Source organism: Lynx rufus, unplaced genomic scaffold (assembly GCF_022079265.1).
Source record: "Lynx rufus isolate CCGP_SWC_20201006 ecotype Redwood Valley unplaced genomic scaffold, mLynRuf1.p SCAF_6, whole genome shotgun sequence".
NCBI classification, from domain to species: Eukaryota; Metazoa; Chordata; class Mammalia; order Carnivora; family Felidae; genus Lynx; species Lynx rufus.
Genome location: NW_025814878.1, coordinates 93614552 through 93638748, shown reverse-complemented (window position 1 = coordinate 93638748; position 24197 = coordinate 93614552). Strand labels below are relative to the sequence as shown.

Below are 24197 nucleotides of genomic sequence, written 5' to 3'. Positions count from 1 at the left end.
TGGAATTAACATCACCTTTCACCATATATAAAATTTAACTCAGAGTAGATTGTAGACTTAAATATGAGAGTTAATACAGATCTTCCTCAATGTAGAGTGGGGTTACATCCCAATAAAGCCATCATAAGTTGAAAATAACCTAGGTCAAAAATTCATTTAATACACCTGACCTGTGAAAATGTCATCACTTAGCCTATCTTAATTTAAATGTGTGAAGAACACATATATTAACCTACATTTGGGCAAAATAATCTAACATAAAACCTATTCTATAGTAAAGTGTTGGCAGGCGCCGGAGTGGTTCAGTTGGTTAAGCACCCGACTCTTGATTTCAGCTCAGGTCATCATCTCACGGTTGGTGGGATGGAGACTTATGGGCTCTGAGCTAACAGAGTAGAACCTGCTTGGGATTCTCTCTCTCTCTCTCTCTCTCTCTCTCTCTCTGCCCTTAGCCGGCTGGCTCATGCAGACATGCCCTCTCTCAAAATAAATAAATAAATTGAAAAAAATAAAGTGTTGAATATTTCATGCATTTATTAAATACTGTACTGAAAGTAAAACACAGAATAGGTTTAAATGTATCAGTTGTTTACCTTCATGACTGTATGGCTGACTGGGTGCTTGCTGCCACTTCCTGGAATCATGAGAGAATATTTTACCACATATTAATAGCCCAGAGAAATATCAAATTTCAAAGAACAATTTCTACTGAATGTGTATTACTTTTGTACCATTATAAAGTTAAAAAAAATCATAGGCCAAACCATTGTAAGTCAGGGGCCATCTCAAAATCTTATAGGACAACACATTCATTATAAGACTGAGGTCAGGCATCATTATGACCTTGTTTTAGACTAATGATTTAAATTACGCCTAACCACAAGCAAAAAAATTTTAAAAATAGATAAACTGGATGCTATTGGAATAAAAACATTCGCACTTCAGAGTATACCATGAGGAAAGTGAAGAGGTGACCCACAGAATCGGAGAAAATGTTTGCAAATCAAATATATGATAAAAGACATATCAAAAATATATAAAGAACTCTTATGATTCAACAATAAAAATAAATAACACATTAAAAGTGGGCAATGATTTTAATAACATTTTCTTCAAAGAAAATAAAGAAATGGCCAATAAGCACATCAAAAGATGCTCAACAATGTTAGTTATTAGGAAAATGCAAATCAAAGCCACAGTAAGATATCTCTTCACACTCAATATGGTGGCTAAAATAATTTTTTTTAAATGTTTTTTCAACGTTTATTTATTTTTTTGGGGACAGAGAGAGACAGAGCATGAACGGGGGAGGGGCAGAGAGAGAGGGAGACACAGAATCGGAAACAGGCTCCAGGCTCTGAGCCATCAGCCCAGAGCCTGACGCGGGGCTCGAACTCCCGGACCGCGAGATGGTGACCTGGCTGAAGTCGGACGCTTAACCGACTGTGCCACCCAGGCGCCCCTAAAATAATTTTTTTAAGATAACAATTATTGGTGAGAATGCAGAGAAATTAGTACTCTCATTATACTGCTGGTAAAAATGGAAACTGATGCAGCTACTTTGGAAAATGGTTTGGCCATTCCTCAAAATCTTAAAGGATTACCATGTGGTAGCAATTTAATCCCTAACTATATACCCAAGAGAATTGAAAACATGTCCACATAAAAACTTATACATTGTTGTGCATAGCAACAGCATCAATAGCAGTCCAAAAGTGGAAACAAATCAATGTCCATCAATGGATGAATTAATAAACTAATTGTGGTATAGGTGTACAATAGAATATTATTTAGCTATAAAAATAATGAAATATTGAAATACTACAATATGGGTGAATCTTGAAATTATTATTAAGTGAAAATAGCCTGACACAAAAAACTACATATTGTATGATTCTGTTTACATGAAATGTAAAGAATAGGAAATTTTATAAAGCCAGAATGGTTTGTGTTTGCAGCGGGTAGTAGGATGGGGAGATAGGAAGTGACTGCTAAAGGGTTTGGAGTTTTATTTCACGGTGATGAAAATACTGGAAGTAGACAGTGATGGGGTGATAATTGCACAACTTTGCGAATACACTAAAACCTACTTAACTGTACCCCTTAAAAGGGAATTTATGACATATAAATTATGTCTCAATAAATATGTTAAAAAACAAAAAAAAACAAAAAACAAAAAAAAAACAAGAGTTTGTGAATTCGAGCCCCGTGTCAGGCAGGCTCTGTGCTGACAGCTCAGAGCCTGGAGCATGCTTCAGATTCTGTGTCTCCCCCATCTCTCTGCCCCCCCCCCCCCCGCTCACACTCTGTTTCTCTCTCTCTCTCTCAAAAATAAATAAACACTAAAAAATAAAAATAACAAAAAGTGATTTTTTTTAAAGTAACTAAATATGGAAGGGAATTCTTTTACAAATTCTTCTGCTCAAACTCTGGAGAAGTAAAAAAGGTTAAACACACAACTCAACATGTTGATGCAACGAGAATATGTAATGGGAATATTATCCAAAGGTTGTTTGTGACTAAGATTTTAAGGTCCATAGAAGTATGGAAGCATGAAAGGACCTATTCAGTGAAAACCATTTGTTGGATTCCAGGAAGGGAAGGGGAAGCCAGTTTCTACAAAGAGCTAATTGGGTGATGGAGTCATGTTGAGAGACAACACATCTGGGGATGGACAAAGGACAAGAGCCTTGAGTTCGAGGGTTGGGTGAGAGAATCAGGGACAACAATTATAGCTGCTGTTGTCTGTAGCAGGGTCATCTGTAGAATCTGCAAGTAGAGCTATTTATTGCAAGATTGAGAATGAAGTCAAGAGAGGGACAGATTCTTATGAGGAATTAGCATATACATCTAATCTCTAGAAAGGCTGTGCTTTGGGCAGCCTGGGTAGCTCAGTCAGTTAAGCTTTCAACTTCAGCTCATGTCATGATCTCATGGTTTGTGGGTTCGGGCCCTGCATTGGGCTATGTGGAGCCTGGAGCCTACTTCAGATTCTGTGCCTCCCTTCTCTGCCACTCCTCTGTTTGTTCTCTCTCTCTCTCTCTCTCTCTCTCTCTCTCAAAAATAAATAAACATTTAAAAATAAATAAAAGAGCTGTAGCAGGATTAAAAAAAAGTCATGGAGTTATATGGAAAAAAAATGTCTGTGGGTCTTAGAGCCAAATCATTTTCAAATGGTAATGTAAAAAATAAGAAAAAGTTCCATTGTTTTTGCCAGACACACAGAGGAAGATAGAGATTATTGCTTTATATGAGATAGCATCTACCAAGCATCAGTTGTACTCTATTATGATAAAATGGGTAATGAGCTAAAGGATAGAGGAAAGGTAAAGAAGAGTGTCCTCCTGGAGTGGGCATTTTTCTCTCATCCTAACTCTCAGACTCTTCCAGATGTTAACTTAACCCTTTGCTCCTCCTGCTAGCTAAAATGCATGATATTTTTATTTGTTGACTCCTTTTTCTTACCACCTTCCACTCCCACTGATCTCTCAGCCCACTTTATTCTTATTCAAATCCTATCACTCCACTGAAACATCTCTCAATGAAGTCACCAATGATTTCCAAAAAATGTTTCCCTAAGGATTTCTTGCTTGAGCATTTGCCAGCATTGAGCGGCATTGTTCGTGGCCTGTTTATGTACCACCATTTCATGGCCCTCCTCTCTGCCTTTCTCCTTCTCTGCTTTGAGTAGTTATACCCCCTTTCCTGGCCGTTAAGTGACTCTGTACTGGGTTCCTTCATAACTGCACAGCATTTCATAAACATTTTGCAAATCTGTGTTTCACCTTTCTCAAGAAAATTGCTGCTTTTTTGAATGGGATTGATAGCATTTAATCTATGGATCACTTGGAGGAAAATTGACATATTAATAACTTTAAGTTCCAATTCATTGACATGGTGTATCTCCCCATTTATTTGTCTTTTTTGATAGCTCTTAACAACTTATATAATCTTATGTATACATATTTTGTCCATGTATTGTTAAAGAATAAGATTACTTGTTCTTTCCATTGAAACTCATGTTATTTTGTAATCGAATTTTCCAGTTGTTTACTACTGGTTTATAGAAGTTCTTTTAGGTTTCCCAGACCTAATTCTAATGTTTAGGGTGTGGTGTTCTGGTACACACAACACCAATGTCAGCAATTCTGACACTATCTACTTGAAGACAGATTCCACGTGTTTTAGGGTTCAGTCCTAAAAGACTGCTCTCCCACTTATCACTTCAATTTTTTTTAAATTTATTTATTTATTTTGAGAGACAGAAAGAGTGAGCAGCAGCAGAGAGAGGGAGAGAGAGAATCCCAAGCAGGCTCCGTGCTGTCAGCATGGAGCCCAATGAGGGGCTTGAACCCACGAACCATGAGATCATGACCTGAGCCAAAACCAAGAGGCGGATGCTTAACTGACTGAGCCACCCAGGCACCCCTGCCCCACTTCCCACTTTAGATGCCAGTCACAAGCCCCAGGCTGTGACCTGTGCTTCTGACTGACAGACCAACTACAGATTGGGGATTCCAATGACCTCCTCCTCAGATTGTTTTAATTTGCTAAAGTGGCTCATTTTTGAAACACTTGTGTTTACTAGTTTATTAAAGTATATGCTAAAGGATACAAATCAACAGGCAGATGAAGAGATACACAGGGTAAGGAGCTTCCAGGCTCCCTCCTGGTAAACCTCTCACCCCGCATCTCCTTACATTCACCAGCCAGGAAGCTCTCTGAAACCCATTGTCCTTTTGGGTTTTTATAGAGGTTTCATTATGTAGTCATGATTGAGTAAGTCATTGGCTCTGGCTGATTCAAACTCCAGCCCTCTTTCTTACCCAGAGGTCAGGGAGTGGGACTGAAAGTTACAACCCTTTAATGGTTGGTCCTCCTGGCAACTAGCTTTTGACTTTAGGTTCCCTTGTTTAAAACAAGATACCCATCTCACCTTTATGGCACTGAAGTACTTACAGGAATGGTAGATGAAGATCTAGTATATTTTGGTCATCTGAATGATACAATGTGTGTGTGTGTATATATATATAATTTATAGATTTCTATAGTAAATCATATCACAGAAATACAACTGATTGTTTTTTGATTTTGGATCCTGCATATTGCTAATTTCATGTAACAATTCTAGTGGAGTTTTGGAGATTCCCTAGGATTTACTTCGTAAGCAATAATGTCCTCAATAAAATCAATCTATATACCTTTTATCTATTTTTCTTGTCTTCTTGTACTGGTTGAGACCTCCAGTATAATGTTGAGTAGAAGTAGTGAGAAAAGACTTATTACTGCTGTCAGCACAGAGGCTGCTTCAGATCCTCTGTTCCCTCTCTTTCTACCCCTCCCCACTTTACTCTTTCTCCCTCAAAAAATACTTACAAAAATTTTAATGTTTTTTTAAAATTTATTTTTGAGAAGGAGAGAGACAGAGTATGAGTGAGGGAGGGGCAGAGAGAGAGGGAGGCACAGAATCAGAAGCAGGCTCCAGGCTCCGAGCCATCAGCAGAGTCCCACTTGGGGGGGCTTGAACCCATAAGCCATGAAATTATGACTGAGCTGAAGTCTGATGCTCAACTGAGCCACCCATGAGCCCCATCAAAAATAAATATTTAAAAAAAAAAGCATTCATCTTTTTCCATTAGGTAAGATGCCCTTTATCAGGTTGATTAGGTTTCTTTATATTACTAGTTTACAAGTTTACTGAGACTTGTATCATGAAAATGTGTTGGATTTTTCAAATGCTTTTCCTTTATTTTTTGAAATCTCATATTATTTCTCTTATTCTGTTAATATTAAAATTACATTGATTAACCTTTGAATGTTTAATCAACACTGCATTGCTGGAATCAGTCTGATTTATTGAGTGAATTTTATTATCCTTTTTGTATATTGCTGAATGCAATTTGATAATATATTTTCAGGAATTTTTCATCTCTACTCATGAGAGATATTTTGTCAACTGTTTTCTTTTGTTGTCATGTTTTTTTTACTTTTAGGATAACTGTGGTCTTATAAAATTAGTCAGAAAGTATAATTGTTTCTTTGAATTCAGAAAGAGTCTGAATCAGATGGTAGTGTTTATTTTTACTGTTCAATCGAATTGATCGATCAGGAACAATGATCCTATCTGGGTCTGGAAGGTTTTTTTTTTTTTGTAGCAAGGTTTGGAATTATAGTGTCAGTTTCAGTAATCTTTATTTTTTTAAAGGTATTTATCCATCTCATTTAAGATTGCAAATGTATTGGTTGTTCATAATATTCTCTATTCTTTTAATGTATGCCACACATTTGCCTTTTCTTGTGACTTAATCCTGGTCACAAATACTTTAAGAAAGGGCAGGGTTCAAGGTCCATCATTTATGTGATATTTCCAATTCATAATTGTGGTAATATCTCTTCCAGGATATATTTTCATATCAAAGATGATTTTAAAGTTTATTGAAAATAATGGAATAAGTGTGTGTGTGTGTGTGTGTGTGTGTGTGTGTGTCCAGGAACTTTCCACAGTCAGATGGTTGAGCCTTTCCTAAGATAGCAGGGGAAGACCTTCCTCCACAGACAGCCTACCAGGCTGGATTTCTCAATTGCCCTTTTGTATGATTATTTATTCCACGTAACTAGGCATAAAAATTTACTGACTTCCATAATACATTGTGTTGAAGCTTATAAATGGAAACGATGGGAAAAAAAGGTAGACTCTGTAGTGAGACAGGACTGAATGCTAATTCTGACTTGTTAGATGGAGACATGGGTATTTTTTTTTTATATGAAGTTTATTGACAACTTGGTTTCCATACAACACCCAGTGCTCATCCCAAAAGGTGCCCTCCTCAATACCCATCACCCACCCGCCCCTCCCTCCCACCCCCCATCAACCCTCAGTTTGTTCTCAGTTTTTAACAGTCTCTTATGCTTTGGCTCTCTCCCACTCTAACGTCCTTTTTTTTTTTTTTTTTCCTTCCCCTCCCCCATGGGTTCCTGTTAAGTTTCTCAGGATCCACATAAGAGTGAAACCATATGGTATCTGTCTTTCTCTGTATGGCTTATTTCACTTAGCATCACACTCTCCAGTTCCATCCACGTTGCTACAAAAGGCCATATTTCCTTTTTTCTCATTGCCACGTAGTATTCCATTGTGTATATAAACCACAATTTCTTTATCCATTCATCAGTTGATGGACATTTAGGCTCTTTCCATAATTTGGCTATTGTTGAGAGTGCTGCTATGAACATTGGGGTACAAGTGCCCCTATGCATCAGTACTCCTGTATCCCTTGGGTAGATTCCTAGCAGTGCTATTGCTGGGTCATAGGGTAGGTCTATTTTTAATTTTCTGAGGAACCTCCACACTGCTTTCCAGAGCGGCTGCACCAATTTGCATTCCCACCAACAGTGCAAGAGGGTTCCCGTTTCTCCACATCCTCTCCAGCATCTATAGTCTCCTGATTTGTTCATTTTGGCCACTCTGACTGGCGTGAGGTGATACCTGAGTGTGGTTTTGATTTGTATTTCCCTGATAAGGAGCGACGCTGAACATCTTTTCATGTGCCTGTTGGCCATCTGGATGTCTTCTTTAGAGAAGTGTCTATTCATGTTTTCTGCCCATTTCTTCACTGGGTTATTTGTTTTTCGGGTGTGGAGTTTGGTGAGCTCTTTATAGATTTTGGATACTAGACCTTTGTCCGATATGTCATTTGCAAATATCTTTTCCCATTCCGTTGGTTGCCTTTTAGTTTTGTTGGTTGTTTCCTTTGTTGTGCAGAAGCTTTTTAGCTTCATAAGGTCCCAGTAATTCACTTTTGCTTTTAATTCCCTTGCCTTTGGGGATGTGTCGAGTAAGAGATTGCTACGGCTGAGGTCAGAGAGGTCTTTTCCTGCTTTCTCCTCTAAGGTTCTGATGGTTTCCTGTCTCACATTTAGGTCCTTTATCCATTTTGAGTTTATTTTTGTAAATGGTGTGAGAAAGTGGTCTAGTTTCAACCTTCTGCATGTTGCTGTCCAGTTCTCCCAGCACCATTTGTTAAAGAGGCTGTCTTTTTTCCATTGGATGTTCTTTCCTGCTTTGTCAAAGATGAGTTGGCCATATGTTTGTGGGTCTAGTTCTGGGGTTTCTATTCTATTCCATTGGTCTGTGTGTCTGTTTTTGTGCCAATACCATGCTGTCTTGATGATGACAGCTTTGTAGTAGAGGCTGAAGTCTGGGATTGTGATGCCTCCTGCTTTGGTCTTCTTCTTCAAAATTCCTTTGGCTATTCGGGGCCTTTTGTGGTTCCATATGAATTTTAGGATTGCTTGTTCTAGTTTCGAGAAGAATGCTGGTACAATTTTGATTGGGATTGCATTGAATGTGTAGATAGCTTTGGGTAGTATTGACATTTTGACAATATTTATTTTTCCAATCCATGAGCAGGGAATGTCTTTCCATTTCTTTAAATCTTCTTCAATTACCTTCATAAGCTTTCTATAGTTTTCAGCATACAGATCCTTTACATCTTTGGTTAGATTTATTCCTAGGTATTTTATGCTTCTTGGTGCAATTGTGAATGGGATCAGTTTCTTTATTTGTCTTTCTGTTGCTTCATTGTTAGTGTATAAGAATGCAACTGATTTCTGTACATTGATTTTGTATCCTGCAACTTTGCTGAATTCATGTATCAGTTCTAGCAGACTTTTGGTGGAGTCTATCGGATTTTCCATGTATAATATCATGTCATCTGCAAAAAGCGAAAGCTTGACTTCATCTTTGCCAATTTGGATGCCTTTGATTTCCTTTTGTTGTCTGATTGCTGATGCTAGAACTTCCAGCACTATGTTAAACAACAACGGTGAGAGTGGGCATCCCTGTCGTGTTCCTGATCTCAGGGAAAAAGCTCTCAGTTTTTCCCCGTTGAGGATGATGTTAGCTGTGGGCTTTTCATAAATGGCTTTTATGATCTTTAAGTATGTTCCTTCTATCCCGACTTTCTCAAGGGTTTTTATTAAGAAAGGGTGCTGGATTTTGTCAAAGGCCTTTTCTGCATTGATTGACAGGATCATATGGTTCTTCTCTTTTTTTTTTGTTAATGTGATGTATCACATTGATTGATTTGCGAATGTTGAACCAGCCCTGCATCCCAGGAATGAATCCCACTTGATCATGGTGAATAATTCTTTTTATATGCTGTTGAATTCGATTTGCTAGTATCTTATTGAGAATTTTGGCATCCATATTCATCAGGGATATTGGCCTGTAGTTCTCTTTTTTTACTGGGTCTCTGTCTGGTTTAGGAATCAAAGTAATACTGGCTTCATAGAATGAGTCTGGAAGTTTTCCTTCCCTTTCTATTTCTTGGAATAGCTTGAGAAGGATAGGTATTATCTCTGCTTTAAACGTCTGGTAGAACTCCCCTGGGAAGCCATCTGGTCCTGGACTCTTATTTGTTGGGAGATTTTTGATAACCGATTCAATTTCTTCGCTGGTTATGGGTCTGTTCAAGCTTTCTATTTCCTCCTGATTGAGTTTTGGAAGAGTGTGGGTGTTCAGGAATTTGTCCATTTCTTCCAGGTTGTCCAATTTGTTGGCATAGAATTTTTCATAGTATTCCCTGATAATTGTTTGTATCTCTGAGGGATTGGTTGTAATCATTCCATTTTCATTCATTATTTTATCTATTTGGGTCATCTCCCTTTTCTTTTTGAGAAGCTGGCTAGAGGTTTGTCAATTTTGTTTATTTTTTCAAAAAACCAACTCTTGGTTTCGTTGATCTGCTCTACAGTTTTTTTAGATTCTATATTGTTTATTTCTGCTCTGATCTTTATTATTTCTCTTCTTCTGCTGGGTTTAGGCTGCCTTTGCTGTTCTGCTTCTATTTCCTTTAGGTGTGCTGTTAGATTTTGTATTTGGGATTTTTCTTGTTTCTTGAGATAGGCCTGGATTGCAATGTATTTTCCTCTCAGGACTGCCTTCGCTGCGTCCCAAAGCGTTTGGATTGTTGTATTTTCATTTTCGTTTGTTTCCATATATTTTTTGATTTCTTCTCTAATTGCCTGGTTGACCCACTCATTCGTTAGTAGGGTGTTCTTTAACCTCCACGCTTTTGGAGGTTTTCCAGACTTTTTCCTGTGGTTGATTTCAAGCTTCATAGCATTGTGGTCTGAAAGTATGCATGGTATAATTTCAATTCTTGTAAACTTATGAAGGGCTGTTTTGTGACCCAGTATATGATCTATCTTGGAGAATGTTCCATGTGCACTCGAGAAGAAAGTATATTCTGTTGCTTTGGGATGCAGAGTTCTAAATATATCTGTCAAGTCCATCTGATCCAGTGTCTCATTCAGGGCCCTTGTTTCTTTATTGACCGTGTGTCTAGATGATCTATCCATTTCTGTAAGTGGGGTGTTAAAGTCCCCAGCAATTACCACATTCTTATCAATAAGGTTGCTTCTGTTTATGAGTAATTGTTTTATATATTTGGGGGCTCCGGTATTCGGCGCATAGACATTTATAATTGTTAGCTCTTCCTGATGGATAGACCCTGTAACTATTATATAATGTCCTTCTTCATCTCTTGTTACAGCCTTTAATTTAAAGTCTAGTTTGTCTGATATAAGTATGGCTACTCCAGCTTTCTTCTGGCTTCCAGTAGCATGATAAATAGTTCTCCATCCCCTCACTCTCAATCGAAAGGTGTCCTCAGGTCTAAAATGAGTCTCTTGTAGACAGCAAATAGATGGGTCTTGTTTTTTTATCCATTCGGATACCCTATGTCTTTTGGTTGGCGCATTTAATCCATTTACATTCAGTGTTATTATAGAAAGATACGGGTTTAGAGTCATTGTGATGTCTGTATGTTTTATGCTTGTAGTGATGTCTCTGGTACTTTGTCTCACAGGGTCCCCCTTAGGATCTCTTGTAGGGCTGGTTTAGTGGTGACAAATTCCTTCAGTTTTTGTTTGTTTGGGAAGACCTTTATCTCTCCTTCTATTCTAAATGACAGACTTGCTGGATAAAGGATTCTCGGCTGCATATTTTTGCTGTCTAGCACCCTGAAAATCTCGTGCCAATTCTTTCTGGCCTGCCAAGTTTCAAAAGAGAGATCAGTCACGAGTCTTATAGGTCTCCCTTTATATGTGAGGGCACGTTTACCCCTTGCTGCTTTCAGAATTTTCTCTTTATCCTTGTATTTTGCCAGTTTCACTATGATATGTCGTGCAGAAGATCGATTCAAGTTACGTCTGAAGGGAGTTCTCTGTGCCTCTTGGATTTCAATGCCTTTTTCCTTCCCCAGTTCAGGGAAGTTCTCAGCTATGATTTCTTCAAGTACCCCTTCAGCACCTTTCCCTCTCTCTTCCTCCTCTGGGATACCAATGATGCGTATATTATTTCTTTTTAGTGTATCACTTAGTTCTCTAATTTTCCCCTCATACTCCTGGATTTTTTTATCTCTCTTTTTCTCAGCTTCCTCTTTTTCCATAACTTTATCTTCTAGTTCACCTATTCTCTCCTCTGCCTCTTCCATCCGAGCCGTGGTGGTTTGCATTTTGTTTTGCATTTCCTTTAAAGCGTTTTTCAGCTCCTCGTGACTGTTCCTTAGTCCCCTGATGTCTGTAGCAAGAGATTCTCTGCTGTCCTGTATGCTGTTTTCCAGCCCAGCGATTAATTTTATGACTATTATTCTAAATTCACTTTCTGTTATATTATTTAAATCCTTTTTGATCAGCTCATTAGCTGTTGTTATTTCCTGGAGATTCTTCTGAGGGGAATTCTTCCGCTTGGTCATTTTGGATAGTCCCTGGTGTGGTGAGGGCCTGCAGGGCACTTCCCCTGTGCTGTGGTGTATAACTGGAGTTGGTGGGCGGGGCCGCAGTCCGACCTGATGTCTGCCCCCAGCCCACCGCTGGGGCCACAGTCAGACTGGTGTGTGCCTTCTCTTCCCCTCTCCTAGGGGCGGGATTCACTGTGGGGTGGCGTGGCCCGTCTGGGCTACTTGCACACTGCCAGGCTTGTGATGCTGGGGATCTGGCGTATTAGCTGGGGTGGGAAGGCAAGGTGCACGGCGGCAGGGGGGGCAGGCTTAGCTCGCTTCTCCTTAGGTGATCCACTTCAGGAGGGGCCCTGTGGCAGCCGGAGGGAGTCAGATCGCTGCCGGAGGTTTGGCTCCGCAGAAGCACAGAGTTGGGTGTTCGCGCGGAGCGAGCAATTTCCCTGGCCGGAGCCGGTTCCCTTTGGGATTTTGGCTGGGGGATGGGCGGGGGAGATGGCGCTGGCTAGCGCCTTTGTTCCCCACCAAACTGAGCTCTGTCGTCCGGGGGCTCCGCAGCTCACCCTCCCTTTGTCCTCCAGCCTTCCCGCTTTCCGAGCAGAGCTGTTAACTTATGACCTCCCAGATGCTAAGTCGCGCTTGCTGTCGGAACACAGTCCGTCAGGCCCCTCCGCTTTTGCAAGCCGGACTCGGGGGCTCTGCTTGGCCGGCGAGCCGCCCCTCCGCCCCGGCTCCCTCTCGCCAGTCCGTGGAGCGCGCACCGCCTCGCCGCCCTTCCTACCCTCTTCCGTGGGCCTCTTGTCTGCACTTGGGTCCGGTGACTCTGTTCTGCTAATCCTCTGGCGGTTTTCTGGGTTATTTAGGCAGGTGTAGGTGGAATCTAAGTGATCAGCAGGACGCGCGGTGAGCCCAGCGTCCTCCTACGCCGCCATCTTCCGAGACATGGGTATTTTATTTAACCCGTCTCAATGTCTGCTCGATCATGTATAAGTGGGATTTGGAATTATCTGCTTTTAGGAACGCATTAATGATTACTCAAGACTATACATAGTTTGTGATGCTCAGTTATTATAGGCATTTTCTAATATTGTTACGTGGACTTTCTCTAGACATATGACTTATCAGTGGAGACATTTGTAGGTGTCCTCAAGATGAGTTCAGGATTAAACATCTTCTATCCTTATTCAGACCATCAGCTAAAAGAGAGCATTATCACTGGTTTTGTTTGTTTTTAATTCTGATGGCAGAGACCATAGCCATTTTCCCTGTGGCAGTTTCTCTTTATGGGAAATATGTTTCTGACAGTTGAGGAAATTATCAGCTGCAGGATATTGTTTCTTTCCTTCAGGGAAGCACTCAATAATAGAATTGCTAAAGTTTAAATGATCTCTAAGAGATCATTTAGAAAACAGTTCAAGATCATTTAGCAGACATTTATAGGGTTGCTCATGCTAGAGTTTTTCTGGAACTTTCCAATATCCATTGCACTTTCTCCTCAATTATTTAAAAGACAGACTGTTTAAAAAGAGACTCACAGAGGAGAAAGGATTCTCAGTGCCTACCCCCACAACCAATAATATAGATAAGATTTTTAGGACCACCACTGTGTGAAAAGGTCAAGTCTACATGACAGAACATACAGAGCCAGAAGAGAAATAATTTATCAAATGTATTTCTATTTAAGGGCAATTTTTCATTAACTTCATGTGTTTCTTTTTGAGAGAGGAATAGTTATTGGTCAACAGAAGCTCTGTGTAGAAATCAAAAATTTTCAACTGTGTTGAAAACAGTAAAATTCTGCTTTCAACGATTATCTAACACACTTGGATCTTGTGATGTATAAAAACAGAGTCCATACGACGTCCATTCTGATAGAGCACAGAGACACATTGGTCTGTCTTGGCTTGCAGCACAGAGATAAAAGCAACAATTGAATAATCTTAACAGAACTAAGGTGACCAAAGAGTGAGTCTTCGTGAGAATGAGAACACGGCTATGGTGTGTTAGCCCATTTTCCTCTTAAAAAAATTATGCATGCTGAATTTTATTGTTTTGCTCACTAAACCCTATCAATCTTCATGAGTTTGTAATTAAGAAAATATTATACTTGGAAGGATTCCCTGCCATTATCAAATAACTTTGAAAAGAAATGGAAAAGTACAAGTTGTATAATTATTGTTAGAAATTCCAGCTATTTGAAATGTTAATATAAGACCACAAGGGATTCTCACTATTTTTGTGTGCATTTTAAAGAACCAGACTGGAGCATGAAATTGGTTTCAAGCAATTTCATAACAATACGTAGTAAACAATGGAGAACAGTTTATTTTTTTCGTCCCTTCATTCAAGGTTTGCACTGGCCAAACCTGAAAAACAAAGTCTAATAACAAGCACTAGGTAGTTAAGTCCTATCTGTCCATCTGACAGCAGATGGCAGTAGTGACGCATGAAAAAAAATCCATTCAGGTTTCTTTTGCAATTACCTATTAGGTTTTCCCTGTCTTTACACTGAGGTATCTGAACAGAACTGGAAATTCCTAATAAGAGAATATGGTCGTCATCCTTTTACATCTCTTTTTTTTTTTGCCACTTTTTATTTCTCTCGCATTTTATTTAAGACTTGTTTGCTGGTTTTGTTTTTAAGAGCAGTTTCAGGTTCACAGCAAAATTGTGTGGAAGATACAGAGGTTTCTCTGCCTCCTACCTTCACTCATAAAGTGCCTCCCCATTATCCATATCCCTCACTTAAGTGATATATATATATATACATATATATATATATGTATATATTACAACTGATAAACCTACACTGATCTACTAAACCCAAAGTCCAGAATTTACCTAAGAGTTCACCTTTGATATTGTACATTCTATGGGTTTGGACTGTGTATCCAAATACATTGTATAATGTATATTGTATAATGACATGTATCCATCATTATGGCATCATATAGAGTATTTTTACTGCTCCAAGAATCCTCTGTTCTCTGCTTAGTAACCCCCCCCCCATCCCACCCCACCTCCAGCCCCTGGGAACCATTGATCTTTTTGCTGTCTCTCTGATTTCACCATTTCTAAGATGTCATATAGTTGTAGCCTTTTCAGATTGAATTCTTTTACTTAGTAATACACATTTAAGTTCCCTATGATTTTTCATGGCTTAATATCTCACTTCTTTTTAGCCCTGAAGATATTCCATTGTCTGGATATACAACTTCTCTGTTTATAAAGAGATAGCTTTTCCATTTGAGCTCTCTTTAGACCTTAATAAAAATGGGATATTTCAGGGGCATCTGAGTGGCTCAGTCTGTTAAGTGTCCGACATGGGCTCAGATCGTGATCTCACAGTCTGTGGGTTTGGGACCTGTGTCGGACTGTAGGCTGACAGCTCAGAGCCTAGAGCCTGCTTCCCATTCTGTCTCCCTCTCTCTGCCGTTCACCACCTCCTCCCCTTTCTCTCTCTCAAAAATAAACATTAAAAATTTATTTTTTATTTATTTTTTTTTTAATTTTTTTTTCAACGTTTATTTATTTTTGGGACAGAGAGAGACAGAGCATGAACGGGGGAGGGGCAGAGAGAGAGGGAGACACAGCATCGGAAACAGGCTCCAGGCTCTGAGCCATCAGCCCAGAGCCCGACGCGGGGCTCAAACTCACGGACCGCGAGATCGTGACCTGGCTGAAGTCGGACGCTTAACCGACTGCGCCACCCAGGCGCCCCTAAAAATCTATTTTTAAAAATGGGATGTTTCAATTTTCTTTTCCACCACAAATCCTATTTGACACTCCACTGTATTACTCAAGAACATACTTAACTCAGCAAACATTCTGGGGGAAACAGGCCTTTAACCTCCCCGGACCACAGGCATCCAGAATACTCTCCTTCTTATATCTTTGGGTTACTTCTCCAAAGTGGAACATCCCTGAGTCAGATGGCAATAAAGAGTTTCTGCTCCTTTCAGATCCCTGGAACATCATCTGTAGTTCAGAGAAAATGGAAGCCCCTGCAGCCTACTTCACAGCCTCGAGGGTCGGGACAGCAGACCAAGTCCAGGATTAGTGCTGTGGCCGCTGAAATAAAGCAGATCCGAGCCAGACGGAAAACAGCCCGGATGCTAATGGTTGTGCTTTTGGTGTTTGCAATTTGCTATCTACCGATTAGCATCCTCAACGTGCTAAAGAGGTAAAGTTCACCCATTATTTCAAAACAAAGTGGCTGTCATTTCTTGGTTCTTAATTAAGTTCTTTTTTTTTTTTCTTTCCTCTTAAGCCAGAGAAAAATCTAAGCCCTTTGCCTAGATAGTCGTCAGGCCAGATAACTGAATGTGTTGTGACTATCAGGTAAGGCAGACAGCCTTTTTAGTATGCTCAGACTCTATAAGCTCTTGTCCATGGAAATTCTCTGTTGAGTGGCAGACATAAAACAGAGGTTCCCCTGACCTCTTTGAGCTAATTGCTGAGCCTTAGATGCAAAAAAAGTTCTAATGCAAAAAACAAAACAAAACAAACAAAAGAAACAAAACAAAACCAAAAAAAAAAGCAACAACAAACATTGACAGCTTGGAGTTCTTTTTTGACCAGAACAAATGGGCTTTCCAAAACTTTGTTCTCATACATAGGGAATTATGACAGGATTCTATTGAAAAGATAAAAGGAGATAAGAATGTTTTGTTAGCATCCTAATTATACTTAAAAGTGCATTTGTGAGCACCCACAAAAAAATGGAATCAGGACTCATACTGTGTTTTAAATGTTTAAATGAAAAAAAAAAAAGAAAGAAAATGTATTTGCTGAAGTCACTGAATTAAGCTCAAGGTGACTATTAATAAAAACACACAACTTTTCAGCGAGAGAAAGTATGTTATTTGTTAGGCCGCAGATACACTGTTAAGTGAAAACAATTGACCAACATGAACAGCCAGTACAGGGGCCATGGTACACATGAACTTCACAGCCAGCCAACTTTATTGGGAATTATCATAACTGTTGCAAACGGACTGGCCCCAAGGTAATAGTAATTTTGTTTATAATAGGCTTCGAACTTAAACTGGGGTTGCTCCTCTCAGTTTTCCCTGATTCAGAGTCCATATCATATTCCTCACAGCTGGAGACTCTGGAGAGCGGCAACTTTGGCTGGAGTCACACACACTAAAGGTGGTAGAGCCAGCTGCAGAAATTTCTCATTCTCCTTGGCCCTTGTTTTTAAGGGCTTAATAACTTTTTCGATGGAAAGTGAACTTTTTGCTCAGTAATACTATTTAGTATAGATGCAGCCTTAAGGTGTAAGCTTTTTGGTAGCATGGAACGTATACTGACTCATGAAAAGACAAAAGCGACTTTGCCCTCTATAGCTTTTCATAATGCCTCTCTTACTTTTCTTGACCACAGAAATCCCAAACAAATTTATTCTGATCTCTGGATAGACGATCTTTTCTATTCCTAAGAGCTTTATAAACACGATATGCTACTGAATGATTTTCTCCTTTTTAAAAAAATTTTTTTGGACTTTGTCGTCTGTCTAAATTCGATGAAAATGGGATTTACTGCTCTCTGGATTGCTTGTTTGGATTTCCTGAATCTTAGCATCTGTACCTGTCTTTTAGCTAGTTCCAAATATCTACTCATCTGTCATATTTTTTCTTATTTTTCTACCTTTAACATCTCCCTTTCCAAGGAAAAATGGCTAAGAAGAAAGTCTATGTAAAATTTAAAATATTTTCGATTTTTTGAGCATTCTGCTCTTTTCTATAAAATTTGAAAAACAAAAAACACAAACACTTCAAGTAACCCTGAAGATTGTTTTGCTCTTTACTACACACATTTTCTTCAAATGCTTATCTCTTTGTTTGTTCTCGTAAGATCATGCTTGTGTTTTCTTTCTCTCACCAATGAATTTCTAAATCCTTTTTCCTGGAAACAATTTTTGCCCAACTAGTCGAAACCTGCTTCTTTAATGTAGTTCTAGTTTGTCTAGGATTTCAAAGATATATTATGGTAGAGGGTCATAACAGACCATTAATTCCATAACAGACCATTAATTGTCCATGTTATTTCATTCCATATTGTATTTTTGTAAAACTCGAGTACTCCACAGCACATCACTTTATTGCAGAAAGGCATTTCTATCATGGGCACCATCATGTGTAATCAAATTACACAATCAATGATGGAGTCTCTGGCAGGGAATGAATTATCTTCAGCCTATAAAATTAATTATTGGGTAGTTACAAGTTACCTACTGTTGGCTAGTGAATACAATTTGATAGATGAGATATTTCTGAATATGAAACAAATCTTAAAAATGATGTTTAAGGATAAAATAAATATTTTTCAGAGTTTAAAATAATGAAGATTTTTCTTTTTCTTTTTTTTTTTTTTTTACTTATTTTGACAGAGAGAAAGAGAGAGAAAGAGAGAGAGAGAGAGAGAGAGAGAGAGAGAGAGAGAATCCCAAGCAGGCTCAGCACTGTTACTGCAGAGCCAGATAAGGGGCTCAAACTCATGAACTGTGAAATCATGACCTGAGCCGAGATCAAGAGATGTTCAACTGACTGAGCCACCTGGCACCCCCCAGAGTTTAAAATAATAAATAAAACACTAAAACTCATGAATTTTAAGAAGTTACCAGAATTTTGCCTACTGAAAACTAGTTCCTCTCTGGCCATAATGAATTCCCAGAAGACAAATTTCAACAAGGCTGGGGAGATTGTAGTTGAAAAATGGTGAAACTTTGATCAGTGCACAAATGTAGAAAGGAAGAAGTACTCAGAGACTACAGTTTAGGAGTGCTTTTTAAATGATGCCCCAAACGGAATATTAGCAAACACTGATCAATTGTATTTAGAAACAATATGAAAGAAGGAACATAGATATATATTTGACTTCTGTACACTTACCCACCAGAAAGAGTATTGCATTACTATTTATGGGAGAGAGAGATCCTTCTCTGATCAGATTTGGCTTTTGATTTACTAATTGTGCCATGGAGATTTTGTTCAGGTTCTGAGGTTTTTCTAAACTCACGATGGTAGCATAAACCAATGCCCACTGCAGAGGAGAACAGGGGTTAAGCAGCTTCTATCAAGGGCTATGTTCACACTTGAATTTCATTATTCGAAAGGTACTTTTCAAAATCACATTGGATTTTCTGTCACTGTTTTTTGGTTTGGTTTGTTTTTCCTACAGAGTATTTGGGATGTTTACCCACACAGAAGACAGAGAGACTGTATATGCCTGGTTTACATTTTCACACTGGCTTGTATATGCCAATAGTGCTGCGAACCCAATTATTTACAATTTTCTCAGTGGTGAGTTTTCAACTGTTTCTTCCATGCAAACCACAATTCTAACCAAGGGCAAGGGATCAATGACCAGCAGGGTGTTGAACACTCTTGAAATGTGTAAAGAGCTTAAGTGCCATATACTGAGAATTTTTTTCCCCCAATGTAATTTGTCTTGAGTTTTTCTTCCCCTTATGAGAAGGAGCACATCTTACCTAACTCATCAGAGGAAATCACGTAAGCAATTTTCCCCAAAAAATTTAAAAGAAATGTTGAAATAGGAAAGTGAAAATTGTAAGAACTGAATAACACAGAATCTTGCTTGCCATACATTAAACTTATGATATACCAAAATGTAAAACAAATTTATCTGAAAATAAAACAGGCTTGCTATATTATTTCCTTTGACAACACTGAGATTGCCTAATTGAGGTTGAATTAGAACCCTTCCACTTTTAGGTAGGTTTCTGTATTTGCATTTCTCTTATCAGTAACATCTCTTGGGTTTATCTCAAGATTTCTCAATGACCACCAAAAAATGATATTACTCCTAAATAACACACAAACTAAATCACACATACACACACCCCCCCCCACACACACACACATCTGTAACTGATTTAATCTGTCTCTGTTTATGGAACCAACATAATTATAAAAATCAATTAACTAATTGTTTTATTTATAAACATTTTTCCTGGCTGACTTCTAAAACTGTGTCTTAATTAGTTACATCTTTACACTGTCTTCTTCTCTAACCAGTTGGTTATTTCTTTCTCATTGCTATCCCTAAATATATGATCATTTTATGTGGAAGAAAAAGCAATTCATTTTATGACATACTTAATAAAAAATGTGTATTTTCCAACTTCATCTTTAGCCTTGTGGGTTGTATGGGTTATTAAAAAAAAAGACAATCAATTAGATTTTTTTCAGCAACTTTTCTTGTTGTTTTTTTCTTGATCATGGCATATACCGTATATAAACCTGCTTTATTTCATCTTTCAGAGAATCAGGTGGTGTATATGTGAGCTTTATTTTGTATTCGGTTGTCCCTTTTCATGCTTTCCCCTGCTACATCCAACCCCTGTCTCTAAAATAAAGATGGCATTAGGTCTTAGATAACCAGATACAACTCACTGCTCATGTGCTGTGTTTGAAGAGCTAAGGGGCCATGTGGAGCTCTGTCTTGGAAAGCAGTGAAGAAGCCACTGCCTTGAGGTTAGGAAATGACTAAGGGCCTGACCCTTGCACTAAGCAGATAAAACCCACTAAGAGGTTGTAAGGAGAAGTATTGGAAGACAAGGCCACAGAACCAAGTCAAAGTCAGAGGGTTGAGTGAGGCAGGGGAGGTGCTGATAACCACTGGGGACTTGGCTGGTGCCTCCTATTTTGCTACACCCTTGAACCTTCCCTTCTTGTGTTGTCACTCAATCACCCAGTTTGGTAATTGAGGCTCAGAGAGAACACTGATGACTCCCAGTGCTGTTCGTTTTTCCTTTAAAAAGATGATTATTTCATTTTCATACTTCTCCAGTTTCATGTCAGTAATTTAAAGGCAAGAAATAACTTCCTTCAGTTTTTTGTTCTGCTTTATGCCGAATTATAAAGCTTTAGAAATTTTCTACATATTTTAAGGATTTTTTTATAGATTCTTTGTTGAACTCAGTGTGCCACTAGAACAGTTTCTTCAGAGGACCATAAAGGGATAATTTCTGTATAGCCATGGCTGTATACAATACAGCTTTCATCATTTTTGAAGTTATTAAATAACTCTGGACATCCTAGTTATGATCACTTTTATTATAGTTAATCTAAATAACCCCCACTCACAAATACAGAAGGTTTAACCCTGAAGGAATAAATCAAACTCCAAGCATCACACATGAAAAGCAGTTACATTATCTTAGGGAAATATCTTATTGTTTCAGGAGTCTACCCAGCTTCTAATAACACAATTTCCTCTTCCTATTTCCCACTTTTCCCAAAATGTTGCACCTCATTGTTAGTTTGGCTCAAGGCAGCAGCTTATTTGTACCCTACTCATGGATTTGTTGAAACATGTTTATGCTTACTTCTTTTTCCTTTCATTCTCCCTGATTTGGCAGGAAAGTTTCGAGAGGAATTTAAAGCTGCATTTTCTTGCTGTTGCCTTGGAGTTCACCATCGCCAGGAGGACCGGCTCACCCGGGGCCGGACCAGCACAGAGAGCCGGAAGTCTTTGACCACCCAGATCAGCAACTTTGACAACATATCAAAACTCTCCGAGCAAGTTGTCCTCACCAGCATAAGCACACTCCCAACAGCCAATGGAGCGGGGCCACTTCAAAACTGGTAGAATCTTCTTTCATATGACAGGGATATCTGAGTAAAACTATTCTTTTTTAAAAATGTCTGTACACACAGATTTTATTATCCTAACGATCTGAAGCTAAAATTACTTTGTGGCTCTTTCTTTCTTTCTTTCTTTCTTTCTTTCTTTCTTTCTTTCTTTCATTTTCATCTATTGCTCTTTGGAATAAAAAACGAAGTCAGTTTAAAATAATTTCTCCACTTTTGATTTAAACATGGTAGAAGTCTGACCTTCAACTGAATTTATTTCAGGCTATTTCAGTTTTAGTTTCATGTATTATGATTTATGTCAATTAAATGTTTGAATATTTTTAATTCTAATTGTTATTTTAATCTCTCACCTTCAGATCGATTGCAAAAAATTACCAAAAGTTATCCAATGATTTTCTTTGGTTTACTAAAAGAAGTAGCAATTACTAACTCTGCATTAACAACAGACATGTTAGTTGATTTCATAGTTTTAAAAAAATCACAAAAGACTCATTATGATGTGCCATCTGAGAGAATATTTATATACAAAATAGCATATTATATTAGATAACTCTCAAAAGCTATCTTTCAAAACTATCTAAAAATATATACTATTAAACTTTATTTTCCATGAATCTTATCACCCATTTACACACTTTTCTCAGGTCTGTAACCTTACCATTGCTAACGTTTGTCATCTCAACATATGGCCAGTAAGACTGTATTAAAATAACAATTTTGGAGTAACTACAGATACATAATGATCTCCGTATCTAAGAAAAGACTTCAGCATTTGAGAATCAGATAGGATTCTTCTAACCAATGAAAATGATATGGTTGGCCTTGCAGGATTAGATTAAGAATACAGTTTACAAAGGAAAGGGGTAGAGGACTACCAAGCCACAGCTGGGTCCCATATGGGAGAGTTACTACTGCCATGGAGATTCCTTGGTAGATATTTGCATTTATTTACATTTCATAAACATTTATCAAATATTTATGGAAGTGCACCCACTGTGCTAGGTGCTAGGGAATGAGGTAGGGGTGGATGTACACGTGCCTTCAAAATTGCTCTAGGTTACTGAGGGGGACATGTCGATAGAGTTTGCAGGGCAGCCAACTTCTCTGGGGGACAGATTTGAACATGGGTGGAGCAGCAGAGCAACCCACACGGACATAAACAGTAGAGTTGCGCTGTTTCCCATTCATTCAGTGACACAGTCTATGTCTGCAGACTCCATGTAGACCAACAGGTGGATAGAATGTAAGTGCTGGCTCTTAGCTCACACCCAAATGAGGAGCCGCCCAGCATATTTTGTACAAATGTGAGATCTGCAATTCAAAGCACTGGATATTTTAAACTTGTCCCTCTTCAAAATCTCTCTAATTCAAATATTCACTTTAAAATTGAATTAAAAGTAAAAGATATTCATGAAAGCTGCTCTTCTCCTCATGTGATAGCAGCAGGTGTCCTTATTTTACTGAAATACAAGATGTGGAGAACAATATTTAAGAAAGATTTTTTATAGAAGGTAACAAATAATCTTGTTCATCTCTATTTCCCAACTCATCGCTTTCTGAAAGAAATAACACAGCCAGATTATCCACAAGTTGTTTTCCTGTTTTAGAATGTATGACGACCGTGTGCTTTTTGCTACTCAAAGCCAAAACGACTCTCACATACAAGGTTTATTGAAATTCACTTGTTAATTATGAGAAAGATATCAACAAAAGCGAAATGTTATAACTCTCTCCTTTCTTCCCTTTGTACATTGGAGAACTTTCTTAATTATGCTGCATGAAAGGAGGGTTGTAATTTTCAGATTGTCATAGGAGCTAGCATTTTAAATAGTTTGAGGGTACTTCAAGTAATACTGATAATATGCCTTAATGCCTAAGTAGTGTCTCAGAATAAGAGCTAAGTTATTTAGATTGTAATATATCTAGTTTATCATTTAAGAAAGAGAGGGATTGGGAGAGGGAGAGCAAGCCAGAGGGAGTGGGAAATGGAGAGAGAAAGAGGCTCAGAGAAGCAGCAGTTGTATGATCGCCTATTAAGGACAAACTCAGAAGTCAAGATTCCTTTGCTGTAAATCAGTGATTCTCAAAATGTGGTTTCTGAACCATCAACATCAGCATCACCTAAGAACTTACTAGGCATGCACATTTCCACCCTATCTCAGATCTGCTGAATCAGAAACTTTGGAGGTGGCAGCCAGAAATCCGCGTGTTAACAAGCCCTACAGGTGATTCTGAAACACCTTAACATTTGAGAACCACTGCTCCAATTCCCACCTGACACCTGCTAAATAGCCCACGTGAAGTATTTTACTGCACAGCTGTCTACAACGGGCACGATCGTCATCACTACTGTCAGCCTGGCCAAAGGTCTGAAAGAAGAGGTTGAGTATCAATGATGAATGTCACTCACTGTCATCCTACTCAAAGAAATAGTGGTTTACAAAACAGTGGCCCCTGTGTTATAAGTGCAGGGTCAAAGAAGGCTGGTTTTAAAGCACTTGTGTACTTTATGGATACCTGGATGACTTGAGTTCCTAACTAAAACTTTTTAAATCTCCACCGTCACTTACACTTGCTAAAGGCTAAGTTTTGTGGAAGCAGACAGTTTCTAAGAATGATCATTGCCTGGAAGGAAAACAAGCAAAAAACCACCAGTACCTACCAGAAACCGTGGTAATGGAGTAGCTGACTGTGCAGGTTGCTTCCAATGTGTTGATACAGGAATCCTTCTAAGAGGTCTGGATTTAGAGTGGTTACCTTACTAGGACAAATGGTAAAGAAAGAGGTGTTCCCCAAACCTGCCAATCTTATGGAGCAAAGGGTCAACTACTCACCT

General features: G+C 38.6%; 1 protein-coding gene across 1 annotated transcript in view; it reads left to right on the top strand.

The window, feature by feature from the left end:
- Positions 1-23734, top strand: part of HCRTR2 (hypocretin receptor 2) — a 123110-nt gene extending 99376 nt beyond the window's left edge. Inside the window, exons 5-8 of the mRNA XM_047103207.1 lie at positions 15701-15921; positions 18924-19045; positions 21127-21355; positions 23683-23734. Of these exons, the coding sequence (XP_046959163.1) occupies positions 15701-15921; positions 18924-19045; positions 21127-21355; positions 23683-23734 (624 nt within the window). The remainder of the gene's footprint in view (positions 1-15700; positions 15922-18923; positions 19046-21126; positions 21356-23682) is intronic.
- Positions 23735-24197: the final 463 nt, after the last annotated feature.